The 25,229-nt window shown below is 37.8% G+C and overlaps 6 protein-coding genes across 8 annotated transcripts; 3 read left to right on the top strand and 3 right to left on the bottom strand.

Annotated features, from left to right (window-relative positions):
• The first annotated feature begins 1,952 nt into the window (after nucleotides 1–1,952).
• LOC111796947 (bromodomain protein (DUF761)) lies at nucleotides 1,953–3,261 on the top strand. The gene has a single exon (XM_023679764.2). It carries the CDS (start codon nucleotides 2,024–2,026, stop codon nucleotides 3,017–3,019), a length of 996 nt encoding a protein of 331 aa, XP_023535532.2. The 5' UTR covers nucleotides 1,953–2,023; the 3' UTR covers nucleotides 3,020–3,261.
• A 1,935-nt stretch (nucleotides 3,262–5,196) lies between these two features.
• LOC111796949 (NDR1/HIN1-like protein 13) lies at nucleotides 5,197–6,963 on the top strand. The gene has a single exon (XM_023679769.2). It carries the CDS (start codon nucleotides 5,975–5,977, stop codon nucleotides 6,764–6,766), a length of 792 nt encoding a protein of 263 aa, XP_023535537.2. The 5' UTR covers nucleotides 5,197–5,974; the 3' UTR covers nucleotides 6,767–6,963.
• LOC111796948 (alpha/beta-Hydrolases superfamily protein) lies at nucleotides 6,609–11,458 on the bottom strand. The gene is made up of 9 exons (XM_087124715.1): nucleotides 11,415–11,458; nucleotides 10,973–11,091; nucleotides 10,516–10,598; nucleotides 9,611–9,732; nucleotides 9,290–9,454; nucleotides 9,036–9,129; nucleotides 8,357–8,625; nucleotides 7,835–8,251; nucleotides 6,609–6,747 (listed from the first exon to the last, which is right to left on the bottom strand). Coding segments are annotated over exons 1-7 (831 nt in total). The 5' UTR covers nucleotides 11,416–11,458; the 3' UTR covers nucleotides 6,609–6,747; nucleotides 7,835–8,251; nucleotides 8,357–8,378.
• Nucleotides 11,459–12,113: 655 nt separating this feature from the next.
• Nucleotides 12,114–13,847, bottom strand: LOC111797304 (glutaredoxin-C6). 2 transcript variants are annotated; one of them, XM_023680283.2, is made up of 2 exons: nucleotides 13,363–13,847; nucleotides 12,114–12,422 (listed from the first exon to the last, which is right to left on the bottom strand). In XM_023680283.2, the coding sequence occupies exons 1-2, from the start codon at nucleotides 13,771–13,773 to the stop codon at nucleotides 12,411–12,413; spliced, it is 423 nt and encodes a 140-aa protein (XP_023536051.2). In that variant the 5' UTR covers nucleotides 13,774–13,847; the 3' UTR covers nucleotides 12,114–12,410. The 2 variants fall into 2 exon arrangements, with proteins under 2 accessions (XP_023536051.2, XP_086980735.1); XM_087124609.1 differs by lacking the exon at nucleotides 12,114–12,422 and adding an exon at nucleotides 12,948–13,281.
• Nucleotides 13,848–16,816: 2,969 nt separating this feature from the next.
• Nucleotides 16,817–21,398, top strand: CYP711A1 (cytochrome P450, family 711, subfamily A, polypeptide 1). Of its 2 annotated transcripts, XM_023680601.2 has the most exons (7): nucleotides 16,817–17,030; nucleotides 17,406–17,490; nucleotides 17,607–17,652; nucleotides 19,634–19,786; nucleotides 19,869–20,649; nucleotides 20,738–20,833; nucleotides 20,930–21,398. In XM_023680601.2, exons 4-7 carry the CDS (start codon nucleotides 19,641–19,643, stop codon nucleotides 21,257–21,259), a joined length of 1,353 nt encoding a protein of 450 aa, XP_023536369.1. In that variant the 5' UTR covers nucleotides 16,817–17,030; nucleotides 17,406–17,490; nucleotides 17,607–17,652; nucleotides 19,634–19,640; the 3' UTR covers nucleotides 21,260–21,398. The 2 variants fall into 2 exon arrangements, with proteins under 2 accessions (XP_023536369.1, XP_023536371.1); XM_023680603.2 differs by lacking the exons at nucleotides 16,817–17,030; nucleotides 17,406–17,490; nucleotides 17,607–17,652 and adding an exon at nucleotides 18,836–19,123.
• Nucleotides 21,399–21,536: 138 nt separating this feature from the next.
• LOC111797560 (protein IQ-DOMAIN 6) lies at nucleotides 21,537–23,694 on the bottom strand. The gene is made up of 5 exons (XM_023680604.2): nucleotides 23,350–23,694; nucleotides 23,007–23,252; nucleotides 22,684–22,911; nucleotides 22,479–22,592; nucleotides 21,537–22,377 (listed from the first exon to the last, which is right to left on the bottom strand). Exons 1-5 carry the CDS (start codon nucleotides 23,413–23,415, stop codon nucleotides 21,694–21,696), a joined length of 1,338 nt encoding a protein of 445 aa, XP_023536372.2. The 5' UTR covers nucleotides 23,416–23,694; the 3' UTR covers nucleotides 21,537–21,693.
• Nucleotides 23,695–25,229: the final 1,535 nt, after the last annotated feature.

Raw genomic sequence — 25,229 nt, forward strand, 5'->3', positions numbered from 1 at the left:
AAATGGCGATGAGGACGGAGCATACCTCAACTGCGTAGAAGATTCAACCATTATGCAGCGGTTCCCTACGGAGGCCACGGCGATCGCCAGGTTCGCGGGAAATCTAAAGTTAACCAACAACCAAGAATACCCTGCGCGCGTTAAAAGAATGCAAATCCGATGACAACTTCATTCAACAATTGGTTCAAATATATATACAGAACAGAAGACAAAAACAGAACAAATTGGGCCTTCAAACACGAAAAAGCCGATGCTATAACTGTCATCCGTTAATCGATTGTTATTTTTAGTTTCTATATTTTTATTTAAATGTAAATTTTAGATTTTCTTTTTTTCTTTTTTCCTTTTAGCCATAGAGTCCGGAAGCTTGACCCGAGATTGTGAGATCTCACGTGGTTGAAGGTGAGAGGAGTAAGAATGTTAAAATATCTCCCTAATAATAGACATGTTTTAAAAGTGTGAACTAACAATAATACATAACAGACTAAAGTAGACAATGTCTATTAACAGTATACTTAAACTATTACAAATACGTTTAATATTTGTAATATTTTTAGAGTCGCTCAAAAGTGAAAAAAAAAAAAATTATTGATATAAATATTAAAAATAGGTTACTAAATAAATAATTACGACTTTATAATTTTTTTTTTAAATAATTTTTAGAATTAATTTAAAATTAGAGAAAAAAAAAACAAATAATAAGGAGGGTAGGTAAAACAACAATAGTACATGTAGTCCCTGTTGAGATATGGGCTGGGCCATAAATAAGATCTCTTATTATCTGTACGTGAGATCCATTGTTCTCTGACATAAAGGCTCAAACACATTTTTTCTTATAAGGAGCTGAACCAATCCCATCCCAAAAGGAGGAAAAATTTTTACAAAAGTACCCAATTACACTATATCTCATGTCGACATTAACTTGAACTTCCTACTAACTTAATTTTCGAAGTGTACGATAAAATATATCATGTGAATACTTGCATAACATTTATATATATTTTTTAGTCTTATCCTATAGTTTGCAGCTCAAGGATACCATGTTACGTGTCACAAGTGAAATTAAAATACATGTATTTGATGTCATACTTAAAATTCAAACATTCATGATCTCGTCACACGCGTTAATGTTTTTATGTTTTTAATATATTTATAGAGTAAAAATAAATTGTACATTTTTTTTGTATGAGTATTATTTTATGTTCCAAAAGTCAACTTGTAGTGTCCAATATTTTAATTATTAACAAAAGTAGCAGTAGCTCACTTTAGCCAATAAAATATAATAACTACATAAATATTAAATAAGTATTTATTTAGTTAATTTTATTTTATATGATAAAGCACATAACTAAAAAAAAGTATTTATGTCGTGGCTTATTAGAAAAATACTAAATTTATATTTATGTGAATTTTATAAATAAAAAAATATTTTTTAAATTATAAAATATGTTTTAGTTGGATTTAAATAAAGTTATTTAATAAATAATTAAAAATAGAAAAATTTTGAGCTAAAATAACACCAAACATGTAATTAACCCTTAAAATAAAGACAATTAAAACGGACCGTACGACCAACGAAGGAAATGTTGGCAATAAAAAGTCTCTTAATTAAGAGTTAAAAAGACAAATTATGACGATAACACAAAACGCAGCGTTTTGTAGTCACTGGCCGTAGTTGATGCCTTGTCCCCATCACCCCACTTTAGTAAATGCCAATTACGACCTCACGTTTACCAAAAAAAAAAAAAAAAAAAAAAAAGGAAAGAAAGAGAAACCTATACATTACCTCTTTCTTTCTTGTCTGTTTCTCACAGACCAATAAGAAACAGCCACGTACATCTCCACCTCGCGAAATGGAAAATAATCATTTAAAAAGAAAAAAGAAAAAGAAAAATCGAGTACCAAAAATATCCAAACCCATTAATAATTAATACCGAAATCCCCATACTCAATTCTCCTCCTCTTCCCAAACAAATCGCTCTCAGTCCCATTTCCTCTCCCATCTCTGTGCCTCGCTTCCGCCATGTTCGCCGAATCGGTTTCTTCCACTCTCTCCATATGGACCTCCGTCAACAGTTGGTTCACTCCCACTGTTCTCTTCGTCGTCCTCAACCTTGTGATCGGCACCATTGCTATTGCATCCAACTTAGGCGGCCCTCAAGGACCTACTCAACGCCGTCCTTCCGACCCTGACCATCCTCAGTATCTCCAGAGATCTCCTTCTATGCTTCAGAGGCTGAAATCGATTAATCTTTATGCTTATAGATCCGAAGAGCCGGCGACTGTGTTCGAGAAACCGCCTGAAACCGACACTCGTTACGCTAATTTCGAGCATCCGCAACTGGTTAGATCTCCTTCTGTACTTCAGCGGCTTAAGTTTAGTTTCTCAGGCTACAAACCGGAGGAGTCTTTCCAATCTCCGCCGCCGGAGACTGTCTTCGATAAATCGCCAGGAATCGACACTCATTACGGTAATTTCGAACATCCGCAACTGGTTAGATCTCCTTCTATGCTTCAGCGGCTCAAGTTTAACTTCTATGGCTCTAAATCCGAGGAGTCTTTCGAATCTCCGCCTCCGTCTGTTCCTGCGGTTCAGAAAATCGAGGATGTCCAGATCCGTCGGAGGGAGGATGAGTCGAAACAAGTGGAGGAAGAGGAGGATGAAGATGACGAACAGACTATGGAAGAGGTTTACAGTAAACTCCATGGCGATCACTTCACGAGGACGAAATCCGACACGATGCCGAGTGCGGGTGAGTTTCCGACGAAATTAGCAAGGAAGATGAAGAAATCGGCGAGTTCGAAATCTGCATTCTCGCATTTCGAAGCGGATGAAATCGTGGAGAGTCGCCGTCCAGCGACAGTGAAAGAAGGAAAAGAGAAAATGACGGAAATAGACGACGAAGTGGACGCTAAGGCGGACGACTTCATCAACAAATTCAAGCAACAGTTGAAGTTGCAGAGGCTGGAATCCATACTCAAGTACAAGGAGATTGTCGGCAGAGGGAACGCGAAATAGGCAAGGTAAATAAAAGTAATTTTCAATTGTCTTGGGGTGAGATTTCTAATTTTTTATATTCTCAAGGATTAGTTTGAAATTTCAAGTTTTATAAAATGGACTCCACCACCTAAAGCCTACAAGAAAGAGAAAAGAAAAGAAAAGAAAAGAAAAGAAAAGCAGATCTAGCGTTGTTTTTATTTCCCTCTTTGTAACTTTTATTTCCGGAATTATTTTCTTTAATGTCCTTCACCTATTTTCAAGTTTTATTGTTCCATCTTCCAAATCTGACAGCCAGGTCAGTTTATCGGCACAATAGCCAGAGGGAGGGAGGGAGGGAGGGGTAGTTTGGGAAATAGATGTAAATGTCGCACGTGGGGGAAACCGCCTCTTCACATTGGGCTGAGCCATTAAATTTTATTTAAAAAGATTATTAGAGAGTAAATGTTGAACGGGTAACGACAAATTTTGTTTTTAATGTTTAATTTTGCAATTGAATATGAACAGTTGAGATTAAGGAAAATAATTAAATTTGGAAAAGCATATTATGCTTAGTTGCGGTGGAAGTAACGTGCCAATTGAAACAGCCTGGCCGATTGGAGGCCATTTGTATTCAACGTATGATAACCCTAAAGGAATGGATCCCAAATCCACCTCCAAAGTTTCTTCCTACTTTACTCATATTTCAACAACTGGGCCAGGCCCAATTCTGTTGCAATGGACCTTGTTTATTGGATTCCTTGTAACATAGGCAGAATGTTAGCCCATTTCAACAACTGGGCCAGGCCCAATCCTGTTTTCAATGGACCTTGTTTATTGGATTCCTTGTAACATAGGGCAGAATGTTAACCCATTTCAACAACTGGGCCAGGCCCAATTCTGTTGCAATGGACCTTGTTTATTGGGTTCCTAGTAACATAGGTCAAAATGTTGGCCCATTTCTACAACTGGGCCAGGCCCAATTCTGTTGCAGTGGACCAAAGTTTATTGGATTCCTTGCAACCCCGAAATATGTCCTCTGACTAGAAAGCAACACGTCTTCATGACCTGAAAAGTTTAGGTAAACTTAATTTCAATAAATTTATTCTTCTAAAAAAATATTGCTATCATATCATATCAAATGTAGATTGTTAGGTAGATAAATATTTTATGCCTCAAAGTACAAGAAAAATCAACCATTAATAATTATTAGAAGAAATGGATTAAACTTTATTCATATCATAATTATTATTTATTTATATAATTTACTGTTTACCTTGCTTTTCATAAGTACAGTCTGACTGCTCGAAGCTACTCTGTACTTTTCTTTTTCCAGCTCTTTTGGATCCAATCAGTGTAAGCTTTATTTTATTATTTTTATTTTTAGAAATCTTTATTCTTTCCTATATATGTGTTTTTTTTTCCTCGATATATAACTCAATTATTGTTGGACATGAAAGAATATTGAATTGTTTATTTTTTTTTAATAATTTAAAGGTTTATTTTGAAAACAAAAAGGGAGATAATTGGTATTTTATTTTATTTGATTTACTGGAGGGCTTGTACTGAAAAAGTGTCGGTGGTTCAAGTACATCTCAAAGGGTAAAAATGATTACATTGAAAAAAAAAAAAAGGAAAAAACTGTCAGCTCTTAATTATTGTAATTTAATAGTGTAATTACTGACTTTGTGTCTAAGCAAATCTATCCAACCTACTGATTAATTGATTAGGATTAGTGAGCTAATCACTGGTCCCCACTCATTCCATTATTTATTTATTTATTTATTTTTAATTACTGCCATCATCCAATCAACTGCTCGGAAGGTGTAATTTAAATGGTAATTGTAAGCTGTAACCGTTGGATCTAAGAAGAAACATGCATGGGCCCCGCCTCCCATTTCTGTAACATTGTCCATTCACATGTCTTGACTTGCCAGGTCAGCTCTTATTCATTTTTTAATTTTAATTTTAATTTTATCCAACAACTTACTAAATAGGTTAGACTTTTGTTTGAAATTGCAAGTATTTTCAGGGACTTGAGATTAGACTAATTTGAAATAAATCTTCAACATCAAAAAACAAAAATAAAAAACAAAATACTAATTAAAAAACATATCTAATTATGATGCAACCCATACCCAAAATTTGAAATTCAGATTGCCGGCATTCCATGCAACATGAACACGTTACCTACAGACAGTGAAGCTTCATAGGATCTTTCTGTCCAAGTGCAGGTAGTCCGCGTCTTCACAGACATGTCTATTTCACCGAGCCTCTCTCCGAGACTGTGCCCAGATCGTTATGCCTTTCGTGCGGGTCCTAACTTACCCGACAAGGAATTTCGCTACCTTAGAACCGTTATAGTTACGACTGCCGTTCACCGGGGCTTCGGTTGTCGGCTCCCCTGTCATTAGGTCACCAACTTTCTTGACCTTCTAGCACTGGGTAGGCGTCAGTCCCCATACATGGTGTTACAACTTTGCGGAGACCTGTGTTTTTTGTAAACAGTCGCCCCCGGGCCTAGTCACTGCAACCCCATTTGTGGAATCATTTTAACATATTTTGTTCTCACTCACGTTTAGTTATCGTACTCTAGTTATATGTGTCGGAGGGTAGAATAGTAATTGTATTGAAATAAGTTGGGTTTAGATTTAGGGGTTAAAAAGGAAGCTTGGAATTGAAGTTAAGAGAGGGAAAGAGAAAGGGAAGAGGAAGAAGGAAGATAGAAAGAAAGCAATCCAAGCAATTCACAGATTCCCTCTCCCCCAACCCCCAATTCTCTGAGTGACTTCTACTGAACCAACCAACAACTTTTCGCTCCACAGTCTTTACTCTCTTCTTCTTCTTCTTCTTCTTCTTCTTCTTCTTCTTCTTCTTCTTCTTCTTCTTCTTCTTCTTCTTCTTCTTCTTCTTCTTCTTCTTAACTTCCTCTGTTCCTCAATCTCCCGATTCCCAATTCCCCTTTCTAATCCGATCTCAAATCAGCCCCTCATTGCCATGCAGAACGGCGCCCACCCTCCCCCCAAACCGGCCGTCAATGGCTCCGCCGCCCCACCTACCGCCAACGGCACCGCACCGGCTTCCGGTGGGAAACCACAGTTCCGTCAACAGCCCTACCGTCCCCCTCCATACCGACACCACCGCAATCACCACCGGAGCCGTCGCAATCTCTGCTGCTGCTTCTGCTTTTGGACCATCATCATCGTCCTAGGGCTCGCTCTTTTAGCCGCCATTGCCGGCGCTGCCCTCTACGTCCTGTACCGCCCTCACCGCCCTCAATTCACAATCTCCTCCCTCCGAATTTCAAAGCTCAATCTCACCACCGCCGCCGATTCCTCCGCCTCTCACGTCTCATCCCTCTTCAATCTCACCCTCTCATCCTTCAACCCTAATTCCCACATCACCTTCGCCTACGACCCCTTCACTCTCTCCTGCTTCTCCAATTCCGTCCTCCTCGCCAATGGCTCGATCCCGGCTTTCACCAGCGCCACAAAGAACCAAACGGTATTCCGATCCTTAATGTCCGGCGCCGAAGATCTGGACGCAGATTCCGTTACGAGCCTCAGATCGGATCTGAAGAAGAAAGGAGGCGCCCCTCTGACGATCGAGATGGATACGAAAGTGAAGGTGAAAATCGGAGGAGTGAACAGCAAAAAGGTCGGAATCAGAGTGACATGTGAAGGAATTAAAGGAACACCGCCGAAGGGGAAACAGCCGACGGTAGCCTCTGTCTCCGACGCCGATTGCAAGGTTGATCTCCGAATCAAGATCTGGATATTCACTCTCTAATTAGTCGGTAACAAATATTATATAATATTTTTTTCCCTCTTTGTCTGTTTTTATTTTGTACTTCTTTTTTTTCCGGAAATTTTGAGATAGAGAAAAAAAGAAAAAAGAAAAAGTTAAGAAATTGAGGTTGTAAGGAATGAGTGATTGAGGAGTTAAGAGGGAAATAATTTGGGTTAAAAGTTACCTTCCTTTTTTCACTCTAATTGCAGTAATTTTCTTTTAACCTTCCAGTTAATACGATGAATGGGTTCTTAAACACTTGGGTCGCCCTATTAGGTCAATAAATAAATAACATTTCGTGTCAGATTTGTGACACAAATAATTAATAGCCCCCCCCCTCTTAAAAATAATAAAATAATAATAATAAAGAAGGACATTGATTTTTGTAGTGAGTTAGGAGAAAGTGATTAATGAATACGCGCACACAGCGCCCTAAGCTGTGTTTGATTAATATGCATTAATGTAATAATTATGTAGAGGGAAATTAGGAGGCACGTGAGAAGGGCGTGACGATGCCGTGGGAGGGAAGGGCAGTTGGAATAATGTCAGATATGAGGTTCGGTTTAGGAGCCCTACATTTTCCCTTTTTACCTTTACAGCCGGTCTTTCTCCTTTTTTTTTTTTTTTTTTTTTTTTTTTAATTTTTAATTCTCATTATTATTATTATTCTTCAGAGGGTTTAGGCTTAAGACTTTACTATAAATTACAAATCATAATCCCAATATTTTTTCTTCAAATGATTCAACTGTGCCTTATTCTACGGAATTTATTTCAATCAAAATGACAAGAAATTGCATGAAATATAGATTCATAATCTACTAAAAATAACTATAGACAAGCATGTTTCAATACGGAAATTGAAGTCAAACTTTTTTTTTCTTTTTCTAATTTTTGTAAAAAAGACAATATATCATTCTTTTTTTTTTTAATTTCCTTTCAAAAAATAGAAAAGTTTAGAACAACCAACAAAAATATTACCCAAATGAATCCTAAGACAACGAGAAGCTTAAGATTCATGGTAAAAAGAAAGAAAGAAAGAATAAAGAAAAAAGACAAAAATGAGGTTACCTCAAATTTGTAAGGCATAATCATCAAACAGAGTAGCATGCGCCATGTATTTGTTGGTGGGCTCCATCAGTTTCACTGCCTTGCTTTTACTGTCTCTGAGAATGATCGCCTGCAAAAGTGGAAGAAGAATCTTCAATTGTTAAGTTTTTAGTTATGGGTTCATGAAGAAACCCCTTTCATTCTTCTTTCTACTTTGGGGTTGGGGTGTTCTTTGCTGCACTTTTCCTTTTGCTTCTTCAAGTTTTGTAATGCCACTTGTAACTCAGACCTTCTCGCTCTCATTGTCGCGTGCTTCTTTTCTTTTCTGTAAAGAAACCAAACCCTTTGTTGATGTGTAGTGATCGGGACTACTCCCACTGCCAAGATGCCTTTTGTGCGTGCAACCCTTTTCTAGAATCATCTCTTTTATCATCTAATCTACAAATTTCACCATCAGAGTATAAATTGTGATTAGAAGTTTGGAAATAACATCGGAATCTGACTAAAATCTTCTCAATCAAAGAAAGTGCTTCTTGTTCTTACATCTTGAAGGAGGAATTGAGATTTACAAACAGGAACGGCCACCTCTGTCGGGCTTTCTGCACAGCTGCGGCTCGGTTGTATCTTTGTGCAGATGAAGATTAGCTTTAACGAAGTTCACAACAACTGAAGCCAATTCATCTTGGTGAGAAGTATATTCATGATCAGCCCCTTCCATGATGCATAGAACATGATTTGCTATGGACTTGGAAAACTCGACAGCATCTTCAGCTGGTACAATTTTATCCATTGATCCATGAACCGTCAAAACCCTGAAGAAGAAAAGTGAATAAAAATGAAGAATCAAGCAAATCTAAAGTGGGGTTTCTCTTGCTTTTCATATAGCGGGCTCCAGCAGGAGGTCCGTCCGTCCTCTATTGGAAACACCACTTCCCATCCGACTTACATGTATAGCGGGCTCCAGCAGGAGGTCCGTCCGTCCTCTATTGGAAACACCACTTCCCATCCGACTTACATGTATAGCGGGCTCCAGCAGGAGGTCCGTCCATCCTCCACTAGAAACGCCACTTTCCATTCAACTTACATGTATTGCGGTTAATACGCGCTAATTGGATAAGTTATTAAGAATATGGCTCATGCCATTCGAGTGGCCCAGCCCAGCATTCATTCCATTGTCATGATCCTAAAAGAAAGGATTAAATAGAAGAGCTACATCCCTCACCTACAGTCACGCTGAATTGCTGAGCATGCTGCATGAACCTCGGTAGTTAGTCGGTCCATTAAACTTTCTTCAGTGACACGATATTCGATCTTCCCTGATTACAAAAACATGAAATAGAAGAAATTAGTTTCTAATTATAATGTGGAAGCTGGAATGTTTCTGTAAAGCAGAAACGGAGAAGATCACTTAAGAACTTGTGTCATTTTGTGGAATCTCGGTGATGTTGAAACAGAAACTAGAATTTGATGGCTTACCTCTCCTATTCTTGACATCAATAAACCCTTTTTGCTTAATTCTTTGCAAAAACTCTTTACCTAAGCGACCTTCAATCCCTCTTTCAAGGTTAAAACGGCCAGATATATTAACAACTGTATGAATGTCTCGATACTTTGAAGCATACAAGAGAACTACATTCCCCCCTGCAACAAAATAACAAGTAAATTGGCGGTTAACATTTGTTCCTTCTCATGGAAATGTCTTCAAAGTGCTGATTTATGTCTTCAATAAATTATACAAACTACAAAATTTGCACTTTATACTAGATTCATTTCACCAGAATGAGCAAGGATAAAGACCTTTACTGTGTCCAATTATTGCGGTCACTGTATGTTCCTTTCCATGGAAATGTTGCACAACAGCACGTAAGTCATCAGCTTCTCTGCGGTAGTTGCCATACTGGAATGAACCTTCACTTTCTCTGCCAAACATAGACCAAAAAGTTGTTTGGGTGCTCGATTGTATACAATCACTATAAAATTGTACGCAACTGGGACTTTCTATGGCATATCATGGTTTTCCTTGTAATTAGAACATAGAGCATTTTTAAGCAATAATTTTTAGATACGTGAGAACTAAACAACGTGGTTCTCCATTGCTATCTACATTTGAGACTGAGGATAAATGTTTGTATCAAATCATATTATTCCTAATGCCCACAATAGCCAGAGAAGCAGACCCAAACCTGTATTTGAAACAAATCATGGAATCAAAAAGTAAACAGAAACCAAAACTATAACAATAACCTTCTTTTCTTAAAGATTGTTGCTCGGATTCAACAACAAAAACCCATTATACATAGTTAATATGCATTATAGCATGCAAGATACATGGGAACAAAGATTAATCGACGGTCTATAAAGAAGAGTTTCCACAGAAGTTATGGACATATAAACACGGAGAAGCTTTGATAGTATTATACTTCTTCAAGAAACTTTTAGAAACTTCAGCTTTGGAGCAAATAAATATGCTTAATTCTTTAAGAATGAAAATGGTGGAAAATTGACATCGTTAAAGTAAGATATATAAGAATACAATTGTAAATTTGGCCAACTTTTCACATTTACAGGATCACCCTTCTTGTTAATCAGACTGGTAAACTTCAACCATAAATTTCAAATCATAAGGTGAAGAGACGTGTTCTATGATTTTTCCAACATGCAAAACTACATTACCTCATCCATTATCCGTCCTAAGATCTTACCCGTTTCCAGCAAAGTCAAAACGAAAAACACTCATCCCTTCTTTCTCTAAAGCAGTGGCGAGGTTCACCATAGGAATGCGATCCTACAAATGACAGTTCATAATATCAAGTCAACCAAGATCGAGAAGAATTTGAAAGAGAAAAGGATAGCAAGCCGTCATCATAATGAAAACTCTAATGCAATGCAACGCGAACAAATCCAGAAATGTTAATCTTCATTCATTTGAACTCAACAACATTCTTAACAACACATTATGATTGAACATAAAAACAAAATCACAACTCAAAAACACAATGTAAAGTACCTTAAGGTAGTTTTCTCAATGGAAATGGAAAAACACATGGGAGGACACTTTCACATATCATGCGAGTCCAAGCAGACAGATAGATAATTTACTCATACCAAGAAAGAAAAGAATCGAGTCAGAACCATATATAAAAATCTAATATATAAAACCTTCGAGGACTGAAATCCATGGCAAACAATAACGAGCTCGCTTGATCCGGTATCATGCAGGATTCCAACAAGCTTTTCACCATGGCTATTCTGTAATATAACTCTGTGTTGTTGAGCCACTACAATGGGAAAAAATAAAATAAGATAAAATCTGTCTTGATGAAAAACGCACTACACTTGAAAAGTTCAAGCCTAATACTGATTATTAATCGTGTGCTTCAAATAACGATCAGAATCTAGAAAATACGACATGGAATAAATTATACATCATAAAACAAGGTAACATGCCACAAACTTCTCTTCCCCCTTCCTAACCGAGTAAAGTTTGGACACTGTTCTAAGTAATACTTAGTTCTAAAATTCGAATGAGATAACGAAGCAACTTCACTAAAGCGCGAATCGTTCAATTCATTTGATAGATTGAACGAGGTAACATACTTACTTGCGTAGATCAAACGAGGTGTCGGACTCGGCAGCAGCACTTTTCCTGGAAGATCCACATCGAACGTATTGTTTGATTAGCACAATGAACACTCCAAAGATTGATCTCCTGGCAATGATCAAATAAAGAAGGAAAAAAAAAAAAAAAAAAACAAAGGAAACCTGAACTCCTCGTTCGCAATTTGGAAACGCCTCAAAAGCCCTTAGGAGATGATATGAATGGGCGTTGTTCGTGAACTGTTGTGGTTGAATTCTTCACCAACAACTTCAACTGAACCGGTTTCTATCCAAGCCGGTTCTTCAACTCCCGCGCCGGCACCACGAATTTATATCTCTCCGAGTGAAAATTTTGAAGGCGGGTAGTATGAAATTCGGTATCTGAATTTCATTTTATTTCACCCTCCAACTTATTGGGCTTTTTAATTGGGCTGGAATTTGGGCCTCGGAGTTTCCTTTCTCGTTTAGTTGAAATTTCAAAGCCCAAATACTAAAACGATTTGTCGTACAGCTTGTTTCTTTTATTTTTCCCTAAACCCTTAAAACGAATTGTCGTATAGTCCTATGCTTTTATTTTTCTATTTTATTTTATAAATTTCCAAATATTTATTTTCATGCTTTTTAGATATTTAATTGTCTTCAAATTTTATCTTTATCTTAATTCCAATCATTTGTTTCAATATAAATATACCCATTAAATAAGTGAAAAGAGAAAAATATTTATTTCATTAAATAAGTGAAAAATACAAAATATACCCATTAAAATTTTATTTTTTATGTCCTTTCAATTCTTTCCATTTTTTACAACATGTCGTCTTCTGGTGCAATTCAAATCTCGAACAACAAGAACAATCCAAATTATTCGACATGTCGTTTATCATTTCACGATTCTGAAACATACGATGATCTTGCTGTGTAGGCGCCAAGAAAATCTCCGGTTATATCTCCGGCAGTGGCGGCGGCGCCGTCTTTATTAGCACTATTGTTAAACAATGCCTCTTCAAAACCCATCCTGTGATGAAAACATTAATAATTATCAATTAAAAAAAAAACAAAAATATGATATTAGGATATTTTAATTTATAATATGATATTAGGATTTCAAATTTAACGAGAAATTATCTATATTTTTTTTATCATATGCTTTTAGAAGGTATTTTAAATTCCCATCATTTAATGGAATTTCAATATTATTATTATACGAAAAAAATAAACACATAATCTGGTAAGTTAAATTATTATATGTCTGAAGTACAGTAAGTAGTACCTTACTATTACCTCGTCATTGTCAAAAATAAACATTAATAATATTAATTATTTAAATTCCCTTTAATCTAAACCACCCAACCATATTCCTTTATTTTTATTTTCCGCATTTAATTCCCTAATTCAAAGCACCACTAATATTCCTCATTCAAATTGGAATTAGGATCGAATTTCCCTACCGTTTAAGTAATCTCGTCTTACACTCAATTTCAATTCCAAGAATTATTATTATTTAATTTATGAATAATTCCCATATTAAGAACGATAAATGTAAATAAAATTGAGAGTAGAATGGAATAGATTAAGAGAATAGAGAGAAAATCCCCTAAATACAAAAGTCTACACATTCAACGGTGCTGATTGCTTAATAAGTGATATGGGACCCCACCCAATCCTCATCCCACCACGTGCCACGCATGCTCCCGCGAGTATTCTAAAAAAGTCTACTTTCTGCCACCGTACCGGACTTATCCGCCACCTCTTCCTTTTCCGGCAGCATCCGGATGTTTTTAATTATTGATTTCACCACCAACCATAGCCCAAACTCCAAAATCATAGATCCATCATTATTATTTTTTTTTCCCATCGTACCCCTAAGATTATATCTTCAATTAAAGGGATAAATTAGAGGATATTGGAGTGAGTGAGTGAGTGAGTGAGTGACTATGGGTGATTAAAAGTCATACCCAAAGAGCGCCGACTTCGACGAGCTTAGGTACGAGGTGGCCGCTGAGGTGGAGGGCGACGAGGGATTCGAGGCCGCCGACGAAGGCACCGCCGATGAAGACAGCAGGAGTGGTGGTGGTGGTGGCGGTGGTGGAGGTGGAGTAGGTTGCTAAGACGTCGATCTCTTCGTCGTCCAATTCGATAACGGTGGGGTTGACGCCGATGGTGGCGAGGAGCTTCTTCATGACGTGGCACATGCAGCAAGAAGTGCGGCTGAAGATGATGACGGGGTGTTCGGAAATGAGGCGGCGGATTCGAGTCTCGGCGGACTCGGCCACGTCGATGGAGAGGGAGGTAGAAGAAGGGGAGGCGGGCGGTGGCGATAAGTCCAGGTGGAGGAGGTCGTCGGAGCACCGTCGTAGGCCTTGCATCGCCGGAGGACAGAAAATTACAAAAATTTGAGAGAAAGAGAGAGGAGTGGTAGCGGGAGCTAAGAGGGGAGGGAGAAGAGGAGTGGTTTTATAAAAAGCAGAGTGGAGAGCGCTTTTGCTCACGTCACTTCTCCATTTTTAATACACTTTTTCTCCCTACCTTTTCACCTCCTTTTTCGCGCGTGTTAACCACGCGCTACTCAAATAATACAATATACTGGAACTACACAAAGAGCGTGGAGAACACTAACGAAGGAGGAGCGTGGAGGGGTAAGTTATTATACAACGGTGGTTCGAAAGCACCGGATATTTGCCCGTGCATTAGCGTGGGAAGAAGGACAACATGGCAGTAAATGACCATGGCGTCACTTTGACTTCGACGTCGAACGGTAAGAATGCGCCTTGACGTCACTAAAACATGTAACACCTCAGCACTGCCACTCAGTAATTTTTATTTTTTTACATCCAAAAAGAAAAATAAAGTCATCTGACGTGGACTACATGGTAACCAGTGGCACCGGTTCCCACTCCCACTCTCATGACATAATCATCGGAGAGAAGTTTCAGTTCCCACGTCACCATGACGTTCCCTCCCTTGCACGTGGCCTCCCCATTTAATCTCCTCTGCTCGTGGAGCAACGTGGAGCTGACCGCACACCCGGACCCTCCCTCTCTGGTAAAATTAATTTTTTTAATACCCATCCCACGTATCCGGGCCACCTGGATTCCCAGCATGGTAAGTAAAATGTTTATAAGGCTGGCGTGGACCCTACCCATAAAGTCCACGTTCAAAATCCACCGTCCATGGTGGCAACTAGTGTGTCTGCCATATGTGTGGACGTGATAATCAAGCGATTACGTCATAATTTCTGATTTTTTTCACTAATTAAATTATTATGATAATTATCTCAATAATAACCCACTATTAAGCTTATAATTTCAATCCCCTAATTACACTAACTACCACTATTAATTACGTTCTGCATACATTTTTTCTTTCCCACTTTCGCCCCTTTTCTTCTGTCTAATCATGTTCCATCCCCCAGTACAATCCACTATTTAATTATGATACCCCACAACTTTTAAAAAATTATTTCTTGTGCGTATGCCATTAGCTTGGTTCCAGGAAAGGAAAACAACTTGCTGAAACGATGTCGTTTTCCAAACGTGGCGTTGGATTATATATATAATTTCTGTGTAATTAATAATAAAATTTACAATACAACCCTTGGCCGGTATGGAATCCGGGTCGATGCCCATAACCCGGCCCATTACTCGTGTGTAGTTGCTTTCATTTCACTTCGTCTCTCCTTAAATCTGTCGGCGCCGTTGGACAAGGCCACCAATTTATTCATTTTTTGGAGTATTAAAATTCGTTGACTGGCTTATCGTGACACATGGGTGACGCAACTGCCATGACAGTCACAGGTCACCCACTGCCTGTCCCCGCTGACGCCATGATCTGAGCCTGTGTCGGGCTTACCTTCCAGTCCCCCACCGGAGCTCCGATCGCCTTCCACACTCTCAACCGTACACGTGTCCCATCCCCACTGGAAAATGGGTAACGACGTAACGCGGGAACGCGGCGAGTAGAGGAAATTTGATCGACTTTACGCAAAAGATTTAAATTTTATTGGGATGGAGATTTGTCGTATTCCCACCAGTAATCGGCGTGGAAAATTGTGCAGTATTTGTAATTTACTCCGCCGCCCTCAATAAATCGCTTCGTCTTCAATTACGGGCCCATTTAAGTTTTCACATTGAGGGCATCAAATAATGGAATATTAAAATATACCCAGAAATGATATAATATATAGTATAAATACATAGTATGAACCATATAATAAAATTAAATGAAGAAAATATAGAGAATGAAATATGGGTCGGAGGAGAAAGCGACAAGCAAGGAAGGAGGGACTCTTCATATTCGGAAAGGTTATTGAAATGCATGTGATGCGTTTAAGGTATTTTGTCGGCGTGTGCTTTCGTGTTATTAATAATAGATAAAGTAACTCTCACATTATTGCATTTCGATTCTATAACCAAGTGGTACACTTGGGTTTCTAGCGTCACTATATATATTTTTTTTTATAAAAATAATATTTATGTAAAACGAGTAGAAAATACTCCTATATTCTTTTTATTCGGTACGAGAAACACTCGTGTATTTTCAAAAATTTTAATAATACCTTCCAAAAAAAATTAATATAAGAATGAAAACTCCTAAACTTACATTTCCTTATTTTCCATTTTTTTTCTCCTATTAAAAAATCCTTCCTCCATTTATTAATATTTAAAAATACTCGACTGTGAGATAATTATATGGGTTGAAAAGGAAAACAAAATATTCCTTACAATTGTTTGATGATGAAAGTCCCACATCTCCTAATTTAGGGAATGATCATGAGTTTATAAGTGATTAATACTAACCCAATTGGTCTGAGGTATTTGGAGAAGCCCAAAGCAAAGCCATCATGAGAGCTTACATTCAAAGTAGACAATATCATGCCAATATCATACCATTGTGGAAAGCGGTGTTCGTCTAACAATAAGTCTCTCTCTAGCAAACGCATTTTAAAATCTTGAAGGGAAGCCCAAAGAGGAAATATATTGATTTGGAGGCTTTCCGAGATTTAAAAATAAGGGTATCAATGTAAAAATAATAAGAGTATCTATATGAGCTGGTTTCAATTATCTAACAATATCTATAGGATTTCCGTCCTCCACTAAATCCTATTCATATAATTAATTGTTTATTTAAAGTACATGTAAAAATAATATGCTTGACCTAACTATATAATTTTGAATTTACTTTTATTATATTTAATTAAAATAAAGTTTAATTATAAATTTAGATATTTGTGTCTATTTAATTAACTAAAAAATGATGGGCCGATTATTGCAGCCCATTTTTGAAGACCAATTGGATGTTACCCAACAGCTCGGGTAATTTGGGCTTTAATTGTTTGGATTAAGTTAAACCCGGTTCAAATAAACCAAGGGGCTTATTTTCTTCGTATATCCTCTGACGTCGCTGTGGCCATTCCCTCCAATTTTTCGATCAGCTTCCGATCAGCGTTACATTTTGGGTATCCATTTGAAGCTGATTGACACTGTAAAAGTATTGCTTCTGTAATGGTTTACGAGATTGATTTAAACTTTGCACATTTGTTGCTACCGGAAGAGGATCATTGATGGAAACAGCAATGGATGACCGGGGGTGCCGCGATGCTGTTATTGGCTACTTCAAGAGCGCGGTAATTTATATAGCGCCATAAGTTCATCGATTCAGTTCTTTGATTTCATATTTGTTGAAAGTTCATCGATTCAGTTCTTTGATTTCATATTTGTTGAAAAATATGGATTGTTGTTTCTCCATCGCGTAGCTGATATGTCGAGGATTTTCGTTCGTTTTGATGAATGAGTTGATAAATTCGCCCTAGCTATTGATAATATTGTGCGAGTTTTAGGAAAAACAGAAGAAGATTATACTTGCACGAATCGATAGTCCAATCGCTGTGTGATGATAAAATCAATACTCAAAATTCGAGAAGTTATAATTTGGAAATTTTGGAATCGTAGTTCTGTAATTTGGATCTGTGGCTCTTTTTCTTATGCTCTATTTACTGCAGAGTTTCACTGAAGGATATCTGGATCGTTGGGGATTTGCTACAATTTATGACTGTTCTTGAAGATGGTTGCGATGCGCATACGGTGGTGAGTGGGCGACGTCCATAATTGTTTGCATTGCATAATTTGAGCTCGGGTCCATTAAATTGTTTAACAGTTCTAAACTCTGATCTGATTCCTCTTTTGGTGTCATTATTTTGCAGGAAATTCAACTTGCTAGTATGGAATCCAAGACCAGAGGCCGACCAAGTTAGTTTCCCTTCCACTGTCTGTTCTCCACCGCTTCTGCTCTTTTTCTTTAGATATTTGCTTGCACAGTTTATATATATATATATATATATGTTTGTTTAGAAACGTGTCCAGTTTCCAATCCCATCAACTACTGAGTATGGCTGGTCCAGGGCCACTCTGGTTTTATCTGCATGACAAAGTGCGCGTGCAGGTCAAGATTGTGACAAATCCATCACTTTGAAACTCACAAATCCATCTTTGATTCAATTACTCTCTTATCCCCATGTCCCATTTTCATCCCCATCCTCATCCCCATCCTCATCCATCACACAAATATATAGAAAACACTGAGTTGATGATGATGAGGTATATGAACAACCGAATACACGAGACCAGGACAAAGCCGCAACGTCTAAAATTTAATATCTTTGTTTGAGAAAAGTCACAATACAAAACAAAATTGCTCAAAGAAAATTCCTACCACTTACGACAAAACCGCCTCCATGAGAATTTTCATTTTCCATATAGATCCAAGCCTATAAGAATATTCGCCATGTATTATGAAATCGATGATGTACGCAGGACTTGATTCTTTGCCTTCAAAATTGGAATATTAGGAACTAGCTGTCTCAAGTGCGTCTATATGATTAAGAATAAGCTGTCCCTTTACCCATCGTGGGCGTACCGTGATACGCATCAATAATGTACCGCTGTCGGATGGATTGGTACAAAACGTTGAAACTTAAAGATCACCTCTGAAAAAATAATCTCTTTCAGTTCGACCCGAGGGGTGTAGAAGAAAATAACTGCCACTGGATGATATGGGATTTAGTTTTACTCTTCCACTAGAGGCTTCTTTTGCCGTTTAGTGTATTGTTGAGTTGAATTTTGTGTTAAACATTATGAAAAAAGCAAACTAGACTGCAGAATATGATGAATTCTTCACCATCCAAACATTTCAACGATGCAGAATAACAGAAGAATAAAAGGACTTCGATGGTCGTTTCATTATTTCCACTCGTATAATCATTCGTGTACCGACAAAAGAACCTATCTTAGTGAAACTCCCACTGCCACCCCCACCCTCTTCTTGTTATTTTCATTTCCCTCCCCAATTGTCTTATTTAAACACAAACCACGCACCACAACAAAATAAACTCAACAGTCAACGCACTCTCGCTTTCCCTTTTCCTTTCCCTTTCTCTCTCTCGCTTTCTTCTTCTCCCTTTTCCTCCTTTTGGCTATCGAGAAAAATGGATGGTTTTTTTCGAACAGTGGTGGCGAGTGTGCCTGTGGGAGTGGGTGCACTATTGTTCACGACGTTGTGCGTCGTGGGAGGGGGGTTGGTTTATTTCTATGGACCGTACTGGGGAGTGAGAAGGGTGCCTGGTCCACCAGCTATTCCGCTGGTCGGACACCTTCCCTTGCTGGCTAAGTACGGCCCAGACGTTTTCTCTGTCCTCGCCTCCCAATATGGCCCTATCTTCAGGTCAGTTTCCTGTCTTCTTCTTCTGACTTTCCTATCTTAAAAATCCTTCCTTTTTTACTTCGGAGATGGTCAACAAACGACGTCGCTTATCTTACCTTAGCTCGACTGTGCAGTTAGAGGGATATTGTAGGCATGATTTGGTTCTATTCACTTGCACGCTCTTAAAATCTTTTCTTTTCGTAAAATTATGAATATAAATGGCCAAGTATTTCTATATAACCCCTGTAAATTTCGAAATCGATGGATGGATGTACATAGACGAGGGGAATTTGATGATATCTATTGATGTGAAATGAAAAGGGAATAACAGTGTGGCAATATTCAATGATTGTAATGATATGCTACTGGCCAAAGATTTTGATGGGATTGCACTATAATTCCTTTTGCCGACAGCAAAAGTTACTCGAACATACAGTGAAGGGTGGTAACCCCTGAAACCTCTGTGTAGGGAATGAAATGTTGGTTTTGCTTGTATTAATGAAATTCTTCCAACTATTTTTAATCAAACAGGTTCCATATGGGTAGGCAGCCATTGATAATTATAGCAGACCCTGAGCTTTGTAAAGAAGTTGGTATCAAGAAATTCAAGGACATCCCAAATAGAAGTGTCCCTTCTCCAATATCAGCTTCCCCGCTTCATCAGAAAGGTCTTTTCTTCACAAGGTACTTTTCTTTTTCGTTCTTTCCTTTTCTAAGGGGGAAAAAAACTCTATCAACTGCTTAACTACTCCATTTAATTTTAAAGGGATGCAAGATGGTCGACAATGCGAAACACTATACTATCGGTCTATCAGCCCTCTCATCTAACGAGACTAATACCTACTATGCAATCAATCATTGAAACTGCCACTCAAAATCTCCATTCCTCTGTCGAGGAAGACATCCCTTTCTCCAATCTCTCCCTCAAATTGACCACCGATGTAATTGGAACAGCAGCCTTCGGTGTCAACTTTGGGCTCTCTAATCCACAAGCAACCAAAACTTGTGGTACCAATGGCCATGACAGCAAAAATGATGAAGTTTCAGACTTCATCAATCAACATATCTACTCCACAACGCAGCTCAAGATGGATTTATCGGGTTCCTTCTCAATCATTTTGGGACTTCTTGTTCCTATACTCCAAGAACCATTTAGACAAATCCTGAAGAGAATACCATCCACCATGGACTGGAAAGTTGACCGGACAAATCAGAAGTTAAGTGGTCGGCTTAATGAGATTGTGGACAAGAGAATGAAGTGTAACGATCGAAGTTCAAAAGACTTCTTATCTCTCATTTTGAGAGCAAGAGAGTCAGAGACGGTATCAAGGAATGTCTTCTCTCCAGACTACATTAGCGCAGTCACGTACGAACACCTACTTGCTGGGTCAGCTACTACAGCATTCACGTTGTCTTCTATTGTATATTTAGTTGCTGGACATCCAGAAGTCGAGAAGAAGTTGCTAGAAGAGATTGACAACTATGGTCCATCAGATCAGATACCAACAGCTAATGATCTTCAACAAAAGTTTCCATATCTTGATCAGGTTAAGTAATTTGGGTTATGTTCTCGTTTCTATAGTTTAAGACCTCTCACATGAGAAGATTCATTGTTATCGTATTCTCTGAGGGCAGGTGATTAAAGAGGCTATGAGGTTCTACACTGTTTCCCCTCTAGTAGCTAGGGAGACATCTAAAGACGTGGAGATTGGTGGATATCTTCTTCCCAAGGTAATTCAATGAAAACTAACTGATGCATCTTTGTCTTCAAGCAACTTAGTGAATCAGTCTAACTAATTGAAAGACACTTCTTTTTTATGAGATTAGGGAACATGGGTTTGGTTAGCACTTGGAGTTCTTGCCAAGGATCCAAAGAATTTTCCAGAACCTGATAAATTTAAACCCGAGAGGTTTGATCCAGATGCAGAAGAGGAGAAACAAAGACACCCCTATGCCTTAATCCCATTCGGAATTGGTCCTCGAGCATGTATCGGTCAGAAGTTCGCCCTTCAGGAATTGAAGCTCACTTTGATTCATTTGTATAGGAAGTTTGCATTTAGGCATTCCCTCTCCATGGAACATCCTCTTGAACTTGAGTATGGTGTCATTCTCAACTTCAAGAATGGTGTCAAGCTCAGAGTGATTAACCGTAAATAGAGGGTATTACATTGACTGTGGCCAAAATCTTCTAGGCTGTGAGAATCTTATTCTATCAGTTTGTACGCTAAGTGTCAATCATCAAAGCTATGTCAAAAGAAGGTTATGTATGTTTCTAAAATATATATTCTCCCCAAAACCATCTTTGGTGTTAGTTACTACCTGAAATTACATAAAACAGAAAATCTTCTTTGATCAAAAGGATCTGATCCAAATAATATAAGCTTAGGCCAAGAGTTCTAAACAAAATTTGCAGAAGTGGCAAAAACAAGAGCTATAATACAAAGAACGAGCCATTCTCCATTGGATCTGACACAATACAACTCTGTCGAATGATTCACAATTTTGATGGCAGGAATTAAGAAATAAGGCAGTGCAGAACTCTTTTAGAATGAACAGAAACAGGTTTCATAAGCGAGCCTCTCTCTAATTGCTCATGATCTTAGCTTTGTTCCATTCTTATCCAATCGTGTGGACAGCATGAATGGCTTAAAGGGGTTGACTGATGAATCAGACCCAGCACTGCTCTTAGAATCCCCATTAGAGAAACCTGCTGACTTCTGAAGGAATTGATACTCATCCATGGACTGCCTTTGAACTCGATGCGATAAGTGACTGTTTGTTTTCTGCTTCACCTTCGTCGACTCTGTAGGGTTCATGTAACTTGGCCTACTGTAACTGCTATTCTCAGGTCTTTCAATGGTTGAGAAAATATTCCCCGACGCAGGAGTTGTCGACGTGCAGATCGAAGATGAAACAGAGCTCTCATCATACCGGAAATCAGAACTTGGGCTGGAACAAGAACGAGCTTGCCCACTTGAGGGAGGTTTAGCAGATATCCTAGTGGATACATTGTTTCTCCGAATCTTCACCAAACCTGGTTCAGAAACTATGGAATGTTTAGGTACAATAGACTCTATACATTTCTTTGAAGGTGGTGGAGTGACCTCAATGGAATCAGTGCGAGATTGTTCTTTCAACATTGTCTCCCATGGCTTAGCTGCCATCCATCTCTCCAACCAACTCCATCCCCAATTGTTCTTGTCGAACTCGGAATTCTTAAGAGCGTAAATCGATGCATTTATTTGCGAAGTTGAGCTTGGTGTTGCCTTCAATTGCTGGAGAGCAAAAAATAAACACAAAAACCAAACTGAGATATTATTTCTCAAAGGAAAAACCGACACGCGATACATGATCGGAAGTATCTCGACTATTATACCTTCTGAACAAGAGAGTAAGCAATTGCTCTTTCCCTCTTAAATGCTCCATATTGCTTCATTTGTAACTTAGCTTTGATATCTTCCATTGTCCCTTTGCTATCACACCAACCTTCCTGCAAATGAACCAAATGCATACTTTAGTTCTCAATGGCGATGTTTTGATATACAATTCATAATAACATCTTCTCCTTGTATTATGACAACCTCAGCTTGCTTTAGGAGATCAGCCTTGCTGCGATGTTCATTAAGCAATTGCTGCACAGCCTGCCCCTCAACCGACATCCTCACATGACGCGCTCGGACACGAGCTTGGACTCTAACCAGAGCCTGCATGCACCTCAGTGTAATAGCTGCCTGCTTCCTCACCAAACGACCCCTCACCAGAGCTTGAAGCCTCACCACTCCCTTCAAGGCTCTAAGAGCCCTCCTAGACTACAAAAAGTTCCACGACCAAATCAGTAAAGAACTTCCCATGGTGTCCTAAACAGAGTTAGAAACTTATTAGCATGAAGAGGAAAGAGTTGTACCAAGAAACCACGAAATGCAGTTTGGATCCGAATTGCAGCCCATTCTTGGCGGACAACCCTGAAATTCTTCGGCGGAGCACGGAGGACGGCGGCGACGGCGGCAGTAAAAGAATCAGGCGCACGAGGAGAATCAGAGCCTTCAGAAGCTGCTTTATGTGCCCCTTTGTAACCCTTCCATACAGAGCTCAAATCCCCTGAAGGGCTCCTCCATAGCCTCCATTTCTTAGTTTTACTACACAACTTCTCCTGTAAAAACACACACAAACAAACAATCACCATTGCCAAGCTTCAAAAACAGATTGGAAAAGAAAGAAAGAAAGAACAAATCCAAAATTCAGCTCACATTGTCGTCCTTCTCAGACTTCCTCTGTCCTGTAAAGACCTTCCTCCATTTCCCAGAACCCCCCATCAAATCAGAGAAGAAACAGAGCAATGAGTATTAAATGATATCAGATAGTCAAAGCTTTAGAGGCAATGGTTATCTTAAGGACAGAAAGGAACTCCAGCCTTTTTGAGCAGAGGAACAATTCAAAATCTTTGAAAGAGAAATGGGTTTAGTTTTGTTCGTGGGAAAGTGGAGAGTTCATGGACAACCAACCACAGCTTCCCATTTGAATTTCAAAATATAACGATGGAGGGAGGGAGGTCGCTTAGTGGGGCTTCCTCCCGCTCGATTTCAATAGGCCATAAAGGTTTCTTTTTTACTCTTGGGGTTTTACAATATTACGAAATTACCCCACCCTCGATTTCCCCGAAAAAAACAAACAAACAAATCTTCCATGAAAAGGCACGCTAGAAAGCACGGGTAGATAGATGATAGCAGAACAAAAAACACGTAGGAGACCAGAAGCCCTCTTTTTCTCTTTATTTCATCACTTTCTTGTAGGTGATTCCCCACCGTCCGATCTCACCCATCCCTTTGGAATCCAATGCTCTGTTTAGTACTACTAGGACGAACCAAGGAGGAAATGTCTAAATCATATTATGACTAAGAAAAACTTCCAAAATATGTTCGATAATCTCTTAAAAATAAGTAACCTATTTACATGTTAAATTATTAAAAAAAAAATAATAATAATTAAAAGGAAAAAAAAAGTATATATATATATTGAAATTGGGAGGAAATTACAATTTTTACAAATTATATTCCACGTCAACCTATAAATTGATTTTAAAAAGACTTCGTTTTTTCTTTAAAATGTGCATTTTTGTCGTTATCGATACACCAGTAATAATAAAAACTTTTGTATTTCAAAATCAAAAAAATATTTTATGAAACACAGCAAAATAATTAAATATCACTATTTTAAATTCAAATTTCAAAAAGAAAAAAAGACAATGAACTGTGCATATCTATAATATATATATTAATCTGGGTTGTCCTATTGGACGCCATACTGGTAACGTCTGGGTCGACCAACGAAATCCAACGGCACCTGTTTTTTCTTTTTTTTTTCCAAATAAATTATTGTAACTACATTTTTTAATAAATAAAATAATCCACTAATTAGAACTTTAGAACACACCAGACTTGCCGACATTAATAAAAGTTTAACATTTGTAATTATTTTATTTTTTTAATTAAGAAACCCCAAAGCTTGTATTATGTGTGTGAGTGTCTATATATATATATATATATATATATTTGTAGTTTAATTATTATTTGGATTGGCGTAGCCTTCACCCTTAATTTCTTACATTAAAAAAATCCCCATACTCCCACTTCAAAAGTCAACCAAACTAATTGAAATATAATATTAATAAAAATATATTTGTCACGTAAGTAAGTGGTATAATATATCCCATAAAAATACACGTTAATTCCACTCAAATATCTTCATTTTTTTTAATATTTTAATTATTTTTTATACATATTATATTATTGTTAATTTTTTTTATAAACTTATTTTAAAATCAAAGTTAATTTCTATAAATATAAAATAATTTATTTAGTTCCACCATTGCATAAATAAAATAGGAAAACAGTTGATATTTTTCTACTTAGCTATGCTGAGATTCATAGAAGTAACAACTAATGTCTAATTGATAAGTTATAAAGGCAATGATTTGGAAACATCTACTAATGAGATGTATAGCAAACAAAGATATGGGGACAATAATTCGTGCAATAATTAATGATGAACAAGAACAAAAAAAAAAAGAAAGAAAGAAAAAGGAAAAAAAGGGAAGGAGCCAATTGGAAATCACAGCGTGGCAATGTGA

This window comes from Cucurbita pepo, chromosome 6, assembly GCF_057944985.1.
Source record: "Cucurbita pepo subsp. pepo isolate OVF chromosome 6, ASM5794498v1, whole genome shotgun sequence".
NCBI classification, from domain to species: domain Eukaryota; kingdom Viridiplantae; phylum Streptophyta; class Magnoliopsida; order Cucurbitales; family Cucurbitaceae; genus Cucurbita; species Cucurbita pepo.